This window comes from Perna viridis, chromosome 5 (assembly GCF_037379345.1).
Source record: "Perna viridis isolate PV_CMFRI_1.1 ecotype Kerala chromosome 5, ASM3737934v1, whole genome shotgun sequence".
Lineage (NCBI taxonomy): Eukaryota > Metazoa > Mollusca > Bivalvia > Mytilida > Mytilidae > Perna > Perna viridis.
Window position 1 is genome coordinate 15,045,654 of NC_142449.1, and position 16,185 is coordinate 15,061,838.

At 31.1% G+C, this 16,185-nt stretch overlaps 1 protein-coding gene across 1 annotated transcript; it reads left to right on the forward strand.

Moving 5' to 3' along the window:
- Nucleotides 1-4,420: 4,420 nt before the first annotated feature.
- Nucleotides 4,421-15,359, forward strand: LOC148616198 (bestrophin-4-like). Its single transcript, XM_088582987.1, has 13 exons — nucleotides 4,421-4,487; nucleotides 7,130-7,437; nucleotides 9,107-9,241; nucleotides 9,457-9,623; nucleotides 9,875-10,029; nucleotides 10,477-10,554; nucleotides 11,611-11,763; nucleotides 12,199-12,279; nucleotides 12,668-12,819; nucleotides 13,081-13,215; nucleotides 13,502-14,104; nucleotides 14,410-14,631; nucleotides 15,062-15,359. Exons 2-13 carry the CDS (start codon nucleotides 7,259-7,261, stop codon nucleotides 15,144-15,146), a joined length of 2,145 nt encoding a protein of 714 aa, XP_088439113.1. The 5' UTR covers nucleotides 4,421-4,487; nucleotides 7,130-7,258; the 3' UTR covers nucleotides 15,147-15,359.
- The last annotated feature ends 826 nt before the right edge of the window (nucleotides 15,360-16,185 follow it).

The following is a 16,185-nucleotide window of genomic DNA, read 5'->3' on the forward strand; positions in this document are numbered from 1 at the left end:
AATACAAGCACATCTTCTGACAGTGTGGAAACCTTTTTGTAATCTATAATATGCATTGTCACCACTTTGTTTTACGGTGTACTTTTATTGATAGAAAAGCATTCTCTGCTTAAACAAAATGAGATTTATTTTAAAAAATGGTATTTTAAATATATAATATATTTATATCTTACATGAGATACTTGTATGTATTATTATGACAATCATTGTTTGAAATTAAAGTGTTGCATAAAAAAGTTATCAATTAATTTATGATCACAAACAAAATCCAATTTTTATAAGATAGATTGACAAAACTTACTTTTTTTCAAAATTAAAGCTTTTTCCATCAACAATATCAAAACAATGAATATAGTGACGTACAGATACATTTATTTACAAATTAACAAGATATATAAGCAAGTATCACACATTTACAGCAAAATTCAGCAGTTTTTTACAGAATAAATGTATGGTAAAATAAACAAAACCCAAAACGATAACATGAAAAAAAAACCGTATATATACTTAAGTTATTTTTAAATAGTAAGACACGCTCTTGGTATATTAGTTCCAAAAATTGAATTAAACAATGGAATGTTTTTTTAACTTGTATCAAAAAATTACGGAAAACATTTGAAATTACTAAACCTCATTGACGTTTTCTCCGCTGTAGTTAAATGGATGAAGATATTTTTCTAAAAAGGTACGGAAAGATTATGAAAATATTGCAAACGTCAATAAATGTATATGAACTTAGACTCTATGACCTACACATGGTTAAAACACACATTCTTTACAAATTTACTTAACATTGATTTGTTTATAAACACAGATATGGCATGACGTTTACAAATTTTGCTACCGATCAGTGTTCATATTTCAGGTAAAGTGTAATACCATTAATCTGTTTCCTGATTAGTAGACGAGAACAGAGGATTATAATTATCTCCAAATAAGCTGGTTTTACATTTTCACTTGTTCCATTCATTTCAACAACTCCAGCTATTAATTAGTTTTATGGTAATGATACATTAGGACTACCATATGGTTGATTTCATCCAAAACAATTTTCAATTTCTATGACTTTCGATCAGTAGCATTTTTCTTTCTTGTTAGATTTAACATAAAATATCATATTACTGTTGTTATTCTTTCCGAAAATCTAATTTGTTGTGCGTGTGTTACAAATTAACAAAACATTAAATCGAGGTAAACCAATTCTTATTGTTGTATATTAATGGTTTTTCTCTTAAACAGAACTAATGGACAACATATCTCGTAATGTCATTTTTCTTTTATGTGATGAAAAAAAGTCTTCCGTCTAATGTTCCATCAAGGCTCACATTAGCTAAAATAATACAAATGTGTTCTTATATTTTGATTAAACGTTATATTAAAGCAAGTGCGTTATAATTAGTGTGCTTCTTTTGGTAGCAGTATATTTGCACCTAATGGCAAAACGAGATCAAATTACGGAATTTACTTAAATAATTTTTTTTCTGAAAATTTTGAATTATTGTAAGAAATTCTCAGCAAAGTGCATAAGTCATGTTATCTAATTGTACATTTTTAGAAAAATATTCTGAGGTACCAATAAGACAAATACCACTATAAATGTTCATTTTCAGAATTATCAAATATCTACGAAGTTTATTTATTAAGAAGCAATGATTAGGGCATAAACCAAATAAATTGGGTTTGTCAACGAGGAAATAATTGAATACACAATAATAAAGAAAAGGTTCATTCGTTTTTCTTTTGAATACACAATTTGACTCTTACATGCATACATAAATACATACTTAGGTAGACACCGAGTATGACACTGAATACAGACCCATAAACCCGCGATACTCTACAAACTAGGTTTAATTTCAAAACCAAGACATAAATAGTGACACGGCGACTACCAAATCTTCAAAAAGAGTAAAAAAATAGAATCGCATTGTATGGCAAGCAGAACGTCATAAGAATTAAAGTCAGCATGAAATAAAGTCAAAATTTGACCAAAATAAATTATTCTTAAATACGCATTTTTCTTGACCTATTAATGCATATTGACGATTTAAATTTGGATTGAAAGGTATTCATAAAAATATATTGAAAAAAAAACTAATAACAATTCAAAACATGGTAACGACTTTTCAATTTCAAGGAGTTAATTCTTAATCAAGAAAAGTAATTGAGGGAACCACCATTCGAGTGGTAATCAAAAGAATATTTTGCCAGGAAAAAGACTAGACTGGGAAAACATGCACACACAACAAAGAACGTGGAGTAATGAAATACACATACAAAGAAACAAAAATAAATTTGCAACCCGGACTCCTAAAATCTGGGATCCGTGATAGACTAGGTGCAGGTGCATCGGTAGGGGAGGTGTTCTCTGCTTTCGTAGAAACACCCACCGAGTTGCTCATACAATGTCATATGCGTGATAGACAAAAGAGGAACTCCTCTGTGTCCGATCATACTTTTTATGAAGATATTGCTACACTGATTGATTTGATTTGACGGTTTTTCCCATATATAAACATTCTTCGATCTACAGACAGTTAACTTTTTAAAATGATGTAAGCATTCTAGGAATTTGGGAATATTTTTTTTCCAAATACAAAATAACCATTTATATAATATTGCCAATTGTGATATGCTGTAGATGTGTTTCAAGAAGTAATTTCTCATTAGTAGCATTAAAATCAAATACAAAGGAAGACCTAAATAAAAACAAATGGTAAGCAAGAAGTTGTTTTCGAAACCACAAGTTTCGAAATAGAAGGTTAAACCCAGCACCAAGAAAATCATTCATGTGCAATACAAGGAATGAAGCCTTGTTTTTTTTTACTTTTTAAATTTGTAATAATGCAAATACCGATATCGATTACCCTTGGGGACTTTTGGTCAACAAGGCACTGACCCAGTGGTTATCAAATACAAAAGAACCAATCATATAATATGCTGTATACGTGTTTCAAGGAATAACATCTCAGCAGCAGCATTAAAGTCAAATACAAAGGAAGATCTAAATAAAAAATAATTATTATACAAATACTAATCAATATAATCTTAGACAGGTAGGTACGTTGTATGATTTAAAATAAAATGTTTTTTTTACTGGGTTCAATACATTAAATATCTACATTTTCTTGTGTGTGTGTGTGTTTTTTTTTGGGGGGGGAGACATCCGATTATGATTTTATCGCATTAAAATTCAATACACACAAAGCAATACATGAGTACGTAAAATAAATTTGGATATAATTCATTCTAAATGCATTCTGTAATACACTTAATATATTTTAATGTAGCAGCGAAGATAATTAAACAATCCAACATATTCTAATGGAAAAACAACAAGATAATGTTTCCTAGATTCATTTTGGTCTTAAACATGGATACTTCACGTTCCTTCTTGATAGTTTAGTGAGTTCTCGTTTAAAAAAATGCGTCTTAACACTTTTTAAAATTTATTCTTCAGTTTATTGATTAAGTGTTTAGTAGCACGCGCCTTTTTTAAAACAGAAATTCAATTTTAAGCAACACCACTTATTTCCCTTTGTACGGAGTCCATGTCTATAACATATAATAACACTGAAATGGAGTTCGTAATTTTTTTTTACAAATCTAGTAATAATTTTTGCAGCTAACAATAGCCATATCTTTTGTATTTATTCAAAAAGTAGAATATCTCATCATTTTACCAAACAGTTTCAAAAAATTGAAAAGGAATATACTATGAATTTATCAAGAAAGTTTTAACAGCTGTTGAAATCCCTACTACCGTTATATTAACATCTACTGAAATATCTTTTGTGGTACCCCCTAAATTTAAAATTTACATTTGTCTTAAGCTTTAAGTCATTTCTGCAATGTATGAAGTAGGTTTAGAAAATGTTTTCGGCATTCTTCGGTTTCCCGACAAAAATACTTTCCTGGGAAAATAGGTTTAATTACACAGTTCGTTGTTTGATTTTGTTAAAAAAAAAAAAAAACACCGGTTTATTAACTACAACTTCGGTTGGAAATATTATTCAAATTTTTAGTACTAACCCTTTGATAGATATGCATAAGGTTCGGTATTCTGACGTAAGAATTTTTTCTAATACATATTCAAGTAAAAAGTAGTAATAACGAATAATAGAATGAAATGTTTAAGTTTACAAGTTTTGTTTTTGTGTGACCATATAAACCTAATAAAATTAGTATTTCTTCTCATGAGTGTATGATTATTAACATATATGGTATCTAATTTATGAAAAGAAATGTACAATGAGTAAAACATTTTTACAAAATCACAAATTAACAACTAAAAAGAAAATATTGAAAGACATTAATGAAACTGAAACAAAAGAGTTCTAGAATAATGATACCTTGAGGACAACTAAATTATTAACTACATCTTATTTCCGTTAAGATACAAGTAAAACAACGTCATCTGTATACAGTTAAAACATTCACCTTTTGTCAGCCGACGTTTATTCTCTATCTATCACTACCTGAACAAGGTAAGTCACATTTTATTACCTATTCACTTGATCAAAAGAAATTCTAAAATAATTTGGGGGAGGGCGTGGTACCACTTAATTCCATCATAGGCACCATCCAATTGTAACGGGAAATGTCTTGGAGGACACTATGCATAGGTAATAAAAAGATGCCATGAATATTTAATACAATATGTGTACAGTTCAATGATTTAATCCTTGTATGTCATGTAACGTGGAAATTAAACAAAATAAAAAGAAATAAGTTTTAAAAGTCAATAGTTTAAGCCTTACTTTACAGACTGGACGAAATAGAAACCCGGAAACAATTTAGAACACTATCAAAATCAAAAACGTATAACCATTTTGGCATAATTCCAGATATTTTTTAAATAATATCCTGATATGTGCATTAAACAGTGGAATTTCTGAAGATTGAATACAGAACTATGTTCACTTTTACAAAACAATGTAAACGAGCCTTGGATTATATAATTATCGCGTCACATAGTAAATATTGTCATGAATCATTTTATACTGTTAATTAATTCATTTTACCTGTTATGTTCTTTTTGTGTAAATCGGTATTAATTTCATATGAAATCTAAAATGAATGTATATTCACTGACGATTATGTCGAAAAAAAAATAATAAGTTAGACATCTTATGAAGTTTCAATGTGCATAATTTCAGGCATCATAGTTCAAATATTCCATTGCGTTGACGCATCAATACTGTGAAATGGTGTCAGTTTTACCTTTTAGGTGGTTTGGGACGACTACTAGTATATCAAGTTTAATTTGCAACTGTCATTTAACCAAATGTAATTTACATTCTAGTTGTAAATAATTATATCAAATTAATTTTGAGATGTGTTTAAGTAAAGGTAACAACTAAATTATCGTACATTAATCCATTTCATAATCAAGTCTAGTCCTAAATAAATCTGGCAAAATAGATATTATACCACCGGAGCAGCTGGTACGCAATGGTCCTGACTTGTTACAGGCAATTCAAACGAAATGGTGGGTTAAATCTAGGTTTTACAGCCCGCTAAACCTCCCTCTTCCATTCCGCATGAATATACCAGTGGTGAGTAAGCATTTGCATGATATTGCGTCCTAATCGGTAAATCAGCGGTCAGTTCATCACAAAGAACAATTTAAAAAAAAACAATTATCACTCATTATGTTAGAAAAAAAACAAGTATTTTTCAACCAATGGCTGATATCTTAAATGCGCTTTTATGACGCATTTCTTCATACCCATGATTCGGGAGTCTGTTGCGCGGATATTCATAAAACAATCTTTCTGCTTAACACTATTTAAAAAAAATTACATACAACAATAAAAACCTATTTTCAACAAAATAAATGAAATATTTCAATACAGTTACTTTACTTGAAATTTAAGCGCATATTTCAGTTACGTTAGATTCATTTTGTTATTTGTACCTTTTGGTTATTATAAAGTTATCTTCGTGATCCCGTGTCGAAACAAAGAAACTGGAGTATCTTATGATAGTAAATATACAGAAATTGTTAGGTTTAGCTTCATAATAAGGAATTTAAACGGTTTATTCCGTTTCTCATCAATTGTCGATTTTGAGTGAACTATTGATTAATAGTTGAGATGACATTGACAAAGGTATTGATATGTGATGTATCATGAATACACAAGGTGTTGTAAGTGGTGCTCTTTATAATAAGACCCCGTCGAATAAATATTATGAACCTTCATTTCTCTCAATAAGATGATTGTCAAATCTTAGTCTGTAACCTTAATGTCTAATATACAGTTCGTTAAGTTCATCCACTCAGGGCCTACAATAGAAGATTATCGCCTTATTTTTACTGGCATTACTGCTTAACAAGCTAAAGAAATTGACTTGCTGCTCATGCCAAATGTAATAAACAATCCATGATACATATAAATACGTGTAAATACGCAGTAATGATAACGCCGATCGTTGAATTTATTTCAGGAAGTGAAATTGTATTGTCATTATTAATACATAAATATGTTAACATCACTCATATTGTCTAACTTAGTCCGTTAAGTCGGTGTACGAAATCCGTCATTTAAATGGATCGTACTAACATTATTTTATATTCAACGATTTGTACCATAAAAAGCGATTTTTATATCCAAGAGATTGACTAATTAATTGGTTTATCGAAACATAAACATGACACAGACAGCTAAACAGAAATCAAAGTAACCACGATTCGAATGGTTTTTCCAAAAGAACATAATCCAAGGATAACGACTAGACAAAGGAAATATACACATGTAACAAAGAACACAAAATAACCAAAAACACGTAAATAAAACAAAAATCAATGAGCAATGCGTTTTTCAATGGCTGTCTTTTTTCATAGAACACATATATTTCAGACGTTGCTTTAACGAATAATGACGTGTATCGTTCCTCCATTACAAAATTGTGATTTTAGCGTATTATTTTTTATTCTATTTTTATTTATATTTTTATATATATTTTCTGTTGTACTTTTTGTTTTATGTTTTCTGTTGTACTTTTTGTTATGCTTGTAAAAATGACTTGATAGTGCAGCAATCAAACTTTGATACACTGAAAAATGAAGGAAAATAACAAAGTTGCCGAACCGATAAATGCATAGAGTATTTTCCTTTATTTTTAGATGCAGACCGATTTCACATATTGAGTTAAATGATAATGGTGGCCAACCATCAACAGAACACTCTTTTTTGCATATACTTTTGAGCAATGATTATTTTTCTGTGTGTTTGTTATTCTGAACAAATTAAGAATGACGGTGATATACCAGTACAAAGTCGCAAACACAGGACTAGGGACTTTTGTGAAGCTATTGCTAAGATGGCGGGGTAGTGTCTACAAACTTCTGTACAAAGAAATGATTATTTACTCCAGCCTCTATATTGCTATTTCTTTGACTTATAGGCTAGCCCTAAATAAGGGACAAAAATTGTAAGTATGTCACTAACTATTGACAAAAAGTACCGAAAGTAAAATATTAACTTCAAGTTATTAAAAAAAAAAACACACACGCTTCATAAAACAGTTTATATGTTTTGCAATCCACGCATGTCTGGCAAAAGTTTCTTTAAACAATACAAAATTTTGAGGGCTTAAAATGCAACTAACTACTGTTGACTTTACGATAAAATACAAGCATATATGTATCATAATTGACCTTTGATCCTTTAGAATACAACGACAATACTAAGTTAAATAAACTGCATTTCATCACCATAAATACAGTCGAACTTCACTCGCTCGAACTCGGATGGCTCGAACACCTGGAATTTCTCGAACACAATTCAAAGTACCAAAATTGTCTCCTATATAATCAATATAGATAACCTTGGATTTCTTGAATTTCGATTTCTCCAGTGCTTGAACTGACTAGTCGTTCCATTCGGTAATAAATCTTGGAGAATAAACCTCACTAACTCCAACTCGTCAGCAATTTTGTCAGCTTGGGTAATAAAAGGTGTGAAAAACTGAAACCCTATCATTAATCAGTGTCATTTTAATTAATTACAGGTAAAATTTAAGTCATCACTAATTAGGTAGTTTTGATCTTTAATATAACACTGATTGAAGTTCGAGAATGTTACGAAGTCGGTATGATAAAAGCATGAAAGAAAATCGGATGAAAACAAATTATTGACCAAGGAACTCGAACTCTGAACGTTTTTAAAAGCGAATACAGCATTTTTAATGTCCAAAAATCAACATAATCTTCCGAAAGCGAACGAAAAAGATCTACGAACTAACAAAACTTCGTAGGAAGTAGGCAATTTCTAACAATAAAGTCGAACTCGGACCGGCACCGAAAAAAATCCGGAAATATACGAACTTCAATTTCTCGAACTCCCGATAACTCGAAAACATTTCACTGGTCCCTTGAGGTTCGAGCTACCGAGGTTTGACTGTATGTCTATTTTGTCAATTAAAATGTCCTTCGTATTTGTGAACTAAAAGAAAATGTCACATGATCATCTCAATTAAATCATGCTAATTACAAATTAATTTTCTGTTAATTACGTTTTCTCATTAATGCAAAAATACCCATGTATGACTAGTTTATCACATACAAGTATGTAAATTGTGTAAACGACAAACACAAGTTTTGAAAAACCCAAAATTTCTTTGTATTGTACTGATGAGAGAAATATCAGACCAAAACAAAGTACACATGTTTCAAGAATTAACCTCTCATTGGCAGCGTTATACCAAATACTACACAAAAGTAAACTGTATACAGGAAGTACAAAAAAAACAAGAAATAAGTAGTCAAATCCAACACATTTAAGTTCAACCAGAGTTTGTCAAGGAAGTTACATTATTGTAGCCCCATGTTAATACAAAGGATGAAGCCTTTTTAGGGATCTACAAAAATCAATATTGATAACATTTTAGCGTAATATTATAGGTGCTTCAGTCTCTCTTTATTTATGTTTGTTGTTGTTGTTATGCTTGTAAAAATGGCTTGAAAGTGCAACAATCAAACCTTCATAGTAAAGCTCATTTATACGTTGGATAATGAAGGGGAAATAACTCGTGAAACCTATAAATCCAATTTTGTCGAAAAAATATGGACATAAATTAAATGATTGTTATAATATTATAGAATGTTTGAGAAAGTGGTTATTTCGTGTCATCAATATACTACATACATACCCTTATCCTTCGTCCTGGGTTTCTATGTAACTATGGTAGTATCAAGATGGTGGAGACAGTTTGAGAATTTTCCTTGGCCAGACAGGTATGGAACATACAATGACAAGAAAACAATTCATATATTAAACCCTACACAGTTCGAATCTTTTGTTTAAAAAGTTTTACCTATTAGCATCCATTCAAATGATAAATTACGCAAATGCAAATAATATTACGTTATAACTACACTGTTAATTCATGTTTAATACTCTCATAATGCATGATCAAATAGAAATATTTTTACAAATGATCTGATTTCAGAACTATATTCATGTTGTGTTGTTACCTACCTGGGCAGACAGATAGGAAAAGATTGTTCCGGAGGACTGTTGCTAGGTACATGATGTTCGGAATTATTCTGATAGCCAGATCTGTTAGCGTGGCGGTGATGAAAAGATTTCCAACTCTGGACCACATAGTAGAGGCAGGTAATTACACAACATTCTTTTCAGTAAAAATGGATACTACTTAAAATAAAATCAAATATGTTCTAGTTTATGCTGAAACGGATTCTATACTAAGAGTAGGTTAGGTGAAAAAAAATTAAAACAATTCAAAGTGAATTAAAGTTCAAAACTTTCAGCTTAGAAATTCAGATAATAATATGTGTTTAACAAAAGCTTTTTGTCAATTGCAATAAATATATCAACACGTTCATATAGTAATATTTTTATTACAGGATTCATAACAAAAGAAGAGGCTTCAATGTATGAAAATATTGAGTGTAAATACAATAAATTCTGGGTACCATTCATGTGGGTAAATACAGTGTTAGTAACGGCTCGGAAGGAAGGATTGATACAGACAGACTTTGGATTGAGGATGGTTATAGAGGTCAGTCGATACCTTACTAATCTAGTATGAATGGGTTTTTTTCAAGTACATTACAAAATAGATTCAACCTTTTTTACCTTACTGGTGCACCTGGTCCATGCTACCAGTTTTTAGTGGAGTCTGAATTGCTAATTTGCTTTTGTTACTTTGCATGTATTATTTTATTATATGTTCTTTGTTGTGTTTGTCTGTTTTTCCATGTCTGGTCTTTGTCCCTGGATTACATTCTTTTGATTTCCGCCATAATCTTGGTTCCATTGATTACTCCTTTAAAAACTATAAATGAAGTTTTGAAGTAAGAACAAAGACAAATCTCTTTCTAATCTTCATCATCTTGAAGATAATATGTTTGATTGATCTGAAACAATCAAACTTTTGTCTGCATCTGCTTGCTTCCTAAAGCCTACAAAAAAATTACATATTCAAATGTTTCATCTTATCCTTTAGCCTGTAGCAAACATCAGAGATACATGCTCTCGCTGTTTTGTTTTTGACTGGATCACAATTCCTCTCGTCTATACACAAGTAAGTTGGTAATACTACGATGTTTGATTCATTATCTACGTGTAGGTGTTTCGTGAATATGCTGTTAAATCTAAAAATGAAGATATCACCAAAGTTCTTTTCCATTTTGATAATCGATTTAATTGTTTGGGTGATTCACTGTTGGCATCCTTAATATATGTGCGGTTATAAAAGTAAACAAAATGGACAGAATAATAAACATACATGCTGTAGTATCACATGATAACTGTAAATCATTTATTTTATGAAAGTCAAATTTCGTGGCTTACCAAAATTTCATAACACCCTCTCCTAAGTTATATTCATTATAAGGAAACCTTTTCGCGACCATATATTATATAAGCTAAAATAAATCGCTCGTGAAAATAAGTTACCTTACAGTGTATTAGCATATTATTTGGACTTATTTTGATTTGTGCGTAGATGGAGATTCACATTTTCAAAATATACCTTCTTCAATTCCACAAAAGGATCGTTATCTTAAAAAAACAAATGACACCATGAACGTCGTTTTAAAGAATTTAAATTCATTCTTGAATGGCATATGGACTTATTGGTTTCTATGTCTTTTCTTTTTAACATCAAACATAATTGCATCCATCAAAAGAAAAAGTAGATCATATATTGTGTAAAATCATTTGCTTATATGACTAAAATGTCCTTAAAATGTATAAAGGTTACACCTGTTTACACCAAATTCTGTGTTACATCTTAAGTCGTTGACACAATTCATTTGATTTGTCTTCTTCATGACATGAAATATTTATGTTATGTTTTGTCATTTTTCTTTGTATACGTTTTCTTCAAAACGTGCCACTACTATGTTAGTAATTAAGGAATGAAAATGATTTCGTTATTATGTCTTTAGTATTATACTAGTATACGTTTTACTATAACTTTGATTTGGCCTTTAAAAATATTTCATTTAATGACATCCTTAAATTTTCCAATAAATTTAATTCGTGTGAGAAGAATGTTTTTAGTTTTAGTCTCCGAATCTGCCTACAAGATAAAGAATTTATTGACAGTTGAAATGGTTTTTAATCTTGTGACCAGGTTGTTACATGGGCTGTACATACATACTTTGCCACAACTCTTGTCAGTCAACAGTTTTTAGATCCATCAAAGAACTACAAAGGACATGAAACTGACTTCTACCTCCCAATCTTCACACTGCTTCAGTTTTTCTTCTACATGGGTTGGCTGAAGGTAGAGTATTATCGAAGTAATTTATTGTTGTCATCGTTTTTCAGACTTAACAAAGTTATTGTCAACTGGGGTTCTATAACATATCAACGTTTCAGGTTGGCTATAATTCACTTACATTCCCCTAAAATTACCAACTAAGTAAGTCAAGTCAGGAACAAAAGCGAAATGTTGAAATGATCTGTATTAGAGATCCTTACATATTCATGGGGATAAGAAGTTTATTTCAATTTTTGTCATTGATTAGGAGGATAAAAAACGAGCAATATAAATATGCTTGAAGAGTCTACATCAACAGTGAACTCTTGTGAATAATTTTACAGCTTCAGTATATGAATTTATGGCGCCTGCTTTATCGACCATTAGTTATAGAAGTTAGTTGACAAGACCATTTGACTTTAAGTATATGTTTTATAAGATGTACTTCTTGTTTAAAAGGTAGCGGAACAGTTAATAAACCCATTTGGTGAAGATGACGATGACTTTGACATTAACTGGTTAATTGATAGACATGCCGCTGTAGGTATTTTTGCTGACTGTTAATAGAAAGTATTTTTGCTGGTATCGGCTCGTTTGTTTTGTTTTGTTTTGTTTTGTTTTGTTTTATTTCTTCTTTTTTAAAAAGAATAGCGAGACTTTCATTGCATTTCGTAATGAATTGTCAGTTTGAATAATGATGAATGGTTTAATAGTTACTTCACAGAAATAGGTACATATAAAAAGGATTGAATATTGCTAAATATTGATTGCAAATCTAGGTTTTTATTTGTTGTTAGAATTACCTTGAATTAATTTAGCTGTCCTATGACCTTATGCCAAAATTGCGGTGTCTTTTTCCGTTTCGTTTCTTGCATTTAGAGTTATTGTAGTGTCCAACCATTTAACTATAATTATAGTAAAATAATAGGTAGTAATGACCTTGGTAGACCAGATGTGTGATCAATGTCCTCCACTAGTGAAAGACATGCACTTTGAAGATACATTCACGGACTTGCCCTACACCGAAGCTTCTATGGCATCAAAGAAACCAATGTTCCTCGGTTCAACATACAATCTTGCGTAAGCAATTTTAAATTCTGATGGCTATTTCTTCACTAATATTATACTAGAATTATATCAGGGTATTAACTTACGCGTTTACACTTTAAGAAAGCAATTTCTTACTTTTTTATATTTTTTATGACAGGATTGTGACTTGTGATTATTGCAGCAATTAGATCTTTAAGGATATAAAAGTCTTTTTGAAATATTAAGTTATGTGAAGGGAATAAATTTAATCTCATATAAAATTATTCCTTTCTACATTTCTCACGTTTTAAGGTCACCGACAGTCAAGGGACAGAGGATGGTATTGTTTGAAACAGGAGACGTTGAATCACAACGACACATGTCATTTAGCAGTAACCATGGAGGTGGCTCTATGGCCAGTGTAGTAACAGGGCGGTCCTCATATACGTATGTTGTAAATTTAAAACGATCAGTACAAGTTACCAAAAACCAAGAAGTCAAAGTCAACAAAAACAATTGATATTTTTACAAAGACATTACACAAAATCAAGAAATCAAGAAAGACAAGTAAAACAGCAAAGACAAACAAAAACAAACAATGTCTGTATGTGCTTTTGATTGTAAAATGATAGACATTATATATTCTAAGATAGGTAAATAACATAAGAAGCGAAGGAACTTGTACATTATATTATAGAATAAGTATTAAATTGAATTACTCGACTATTTTCAGAAAACCAAGGTTTTTCATGAATTCACACGATCATTTGTACAACGTTCCATTGGACAAGCAATACGTTGATTACCACCAAATGCCAAATGGACATAATCCAGATACCGTCAGTAATTTTGACGAAGAAATAGATCTGAGAAACAAAACCAGATTAAGACCACCACGCATGAGCAAAAGACCATCTTGGTCGTCTGATTCTAGTCTTACAAAGAGGGCTCTTGCACGTGTAGTATCCATGGGAAGAGACAGGTCTAATACTGACTCACGGGGGAAACCAAGGAGACGGAAAATCAGTTTTCCACTACATTTAACTAATTTCTTCAGAAGAAATGACTCTCGGAAAATTTCGTGTGAATCAACATCAACTGTTCGATCTTCGGCATCAGCACCAAGAAAAATATCTACTGTATCTGCAAGAGAGGACCTGGAGCGAGATTTTGAATATGCTCAAGAATATGTTCCTCTGAAACGAGCAAGTGTTGAAAACAATGAATTCTCAAACACAACTAAAAACAATGAACGAAAAAGAAAAATAAGTTTTCCACCAAACCTTGAAACTCTCGGCGAAGATAGAGTTATCATGGCAGGCGATAAAGGTAGCAGGTATGGTGTTACAAAAATATGGTTTATAATTCATTTTTTTATACTTAATGCATCACCTTTTTTTAATTTATCTGATCATTTTCATATCGTTTATATCGCATCTTAAATCTGTTTGTACATTATATTTTTATGGGTTCGTTTTTTATATCCTTACTTAATTCTGCTTATTTGTAGGTTTTCGCCACACCCAATTTCACTTTAGTCTCCTCACTAATTTGATTTAGTTTGCACTGTTACTTTTACTCGACAGCTACTTTGCAGGATTAACTTGATACTTTTATTTTCAAATTAACAAATCATTTTAGATTTACTGTCGAGAAGGTATCAGATGGTTCCGACATAGAACCAAATACATTTCAAAAGAGAAACGCGCAGAAGATAGAAAAGGCAATTTCTGATCACACAGTGTCGCGTGCACCGTTGTTGTCTGCTATTGAAGAAGGTGGAACCATAACCAGCATTTCACAACTTGAGGAAACCGGCCGAAAAATTACACCAACAACACCAACGATTGACGAGGAGGAAATGTGAGTAGTTATACATGTATATCTTAGGGGCAATCAAGATTACTTAACAATCGTCAAGAAATCTTTGAATCATCTAACATTTTTGCTGTCAATGATATTCCAGTTGATTGAAGTTGAATTTAAAAATTTTCGATAAAACTCACGGATACCATCAAAGGTAAGAATATAGAAGGTAATAAAAAAGCTTGACAAATCGAAAGTGACTATCGGTAATACTTACATGCATATATATCACGTGACAGCAATTTTATTTTGTTAAAAAATCTAGTCAAATAGAAAGTTACCTGAAAATAATTTAAATTAAAAATATTTTGAATATTTTGAATACAAAACATTTTCAATATCCTAAATTTGTCACCAGAAAAAGTCCGGACAATTAGCAACTGTCTATTGTCAACGTTCCCAATAAGTAATTGGTGCATTTTTTCAGATTCGAAGGTTCTCAAGAAGTTTCAGAAACTGTGCCAATGATTCAAGTTAATGGTGAAGAAATTGACGATACACGCATGTTATAGAAATTATCGCTACATCCCTCTGTTTTAATTTCTACAAGAATCGCTGTCACCCTTGGTGTCGCTGATCCATTTCTTTCTATTTCATTATTTATATGGTAAATACTTCACAATATTCAGTCTTCCCTAATACTGATGAACTTTGCGTCGATTAAACACTTTCATATAAATTTATACACAAATAAAATCAAAGATATTGCCTGGAAATAAAATAAACTTTTTTGCCTTAACTTTATATGCTGCCATTTTGTCCCCGACGCAACTCGGAAGAGACAAAGATGCGTCCGTCTGCACCTTTGACTTTGAAAACGCAACTCCTCGGAAAACTCTTTACGGATTTAGTTCAAATGTTGTAGTTTGTTATTCACCATATGTAGTTGATCATATTGCACTGCCATTTAGATTCGACAAATTTTGCAGGAGTAATTGAACATTTTTGATATTGTACAGTCTATACCAATGGAACACTTTGTGGACGCCAAATCTCGGAGACCGCTGTACGGATTGTGTTCAAAATTTGCAAGTCTGTTAGCCACAATATTGCACGGCAAGTTTGTTTCTACAAAATCTACAGGAGTTATGGGACTTATGCGCTTCAACTTTTTTTGCGGAGGCAGAGGACATATGGTTAGGCGTAGCAATCTTGTTATAATTCAGCCCATTTAGCTTGGTTTAATTTCATACCATACATAATAGTATATATAATATGACAGTTGACTAATAAACTGTACTAATGATTCAAGTTAATGACGAAGAAGTTGATGATACATGCATGATATATGAAGTCTTCGCTACTTCGCTCGTTACGTAACCTCTGATCTATATTCAACAAAGGATTGTTCACCTACATTCATATAGCGAAGTGTCTTCAATTCTACATTCCTAACCCTGAATGCAGTTAAAAGATATATGTATATATATATATATATATATATATATTTGTTTTCTATTGTAAATAAGTTAAGTGACTACAATGATCAAATGTCAAAGGCAAAGAAATAACAGAATGCTCAAAGGTAAATATTGACAAAAATAAAGCGAA

Coding starts and splice junctions, on each gene's coding strand:
- LOC148616198 (XM_088582987.1), top strand. CDS start 7,259: ATGACGGTGATATACCAGTACAAAGTCGCAAACACAGGACTAGGGACT. Junction 11,764..12,198: donor TCTACATGGGTTGGCTGAAG/GTAGAGTATTAT, acceptor CTTGTTTAAAAG/GTAGCGGAACAGTTAATAAA. Junction 12,820..13,080: donor GGTTCAACATACAATCTTGC/GTAAGCAATTTT, acceptor TCACGTTTTAAG/GTCACCGACAGTCAAGGGAC.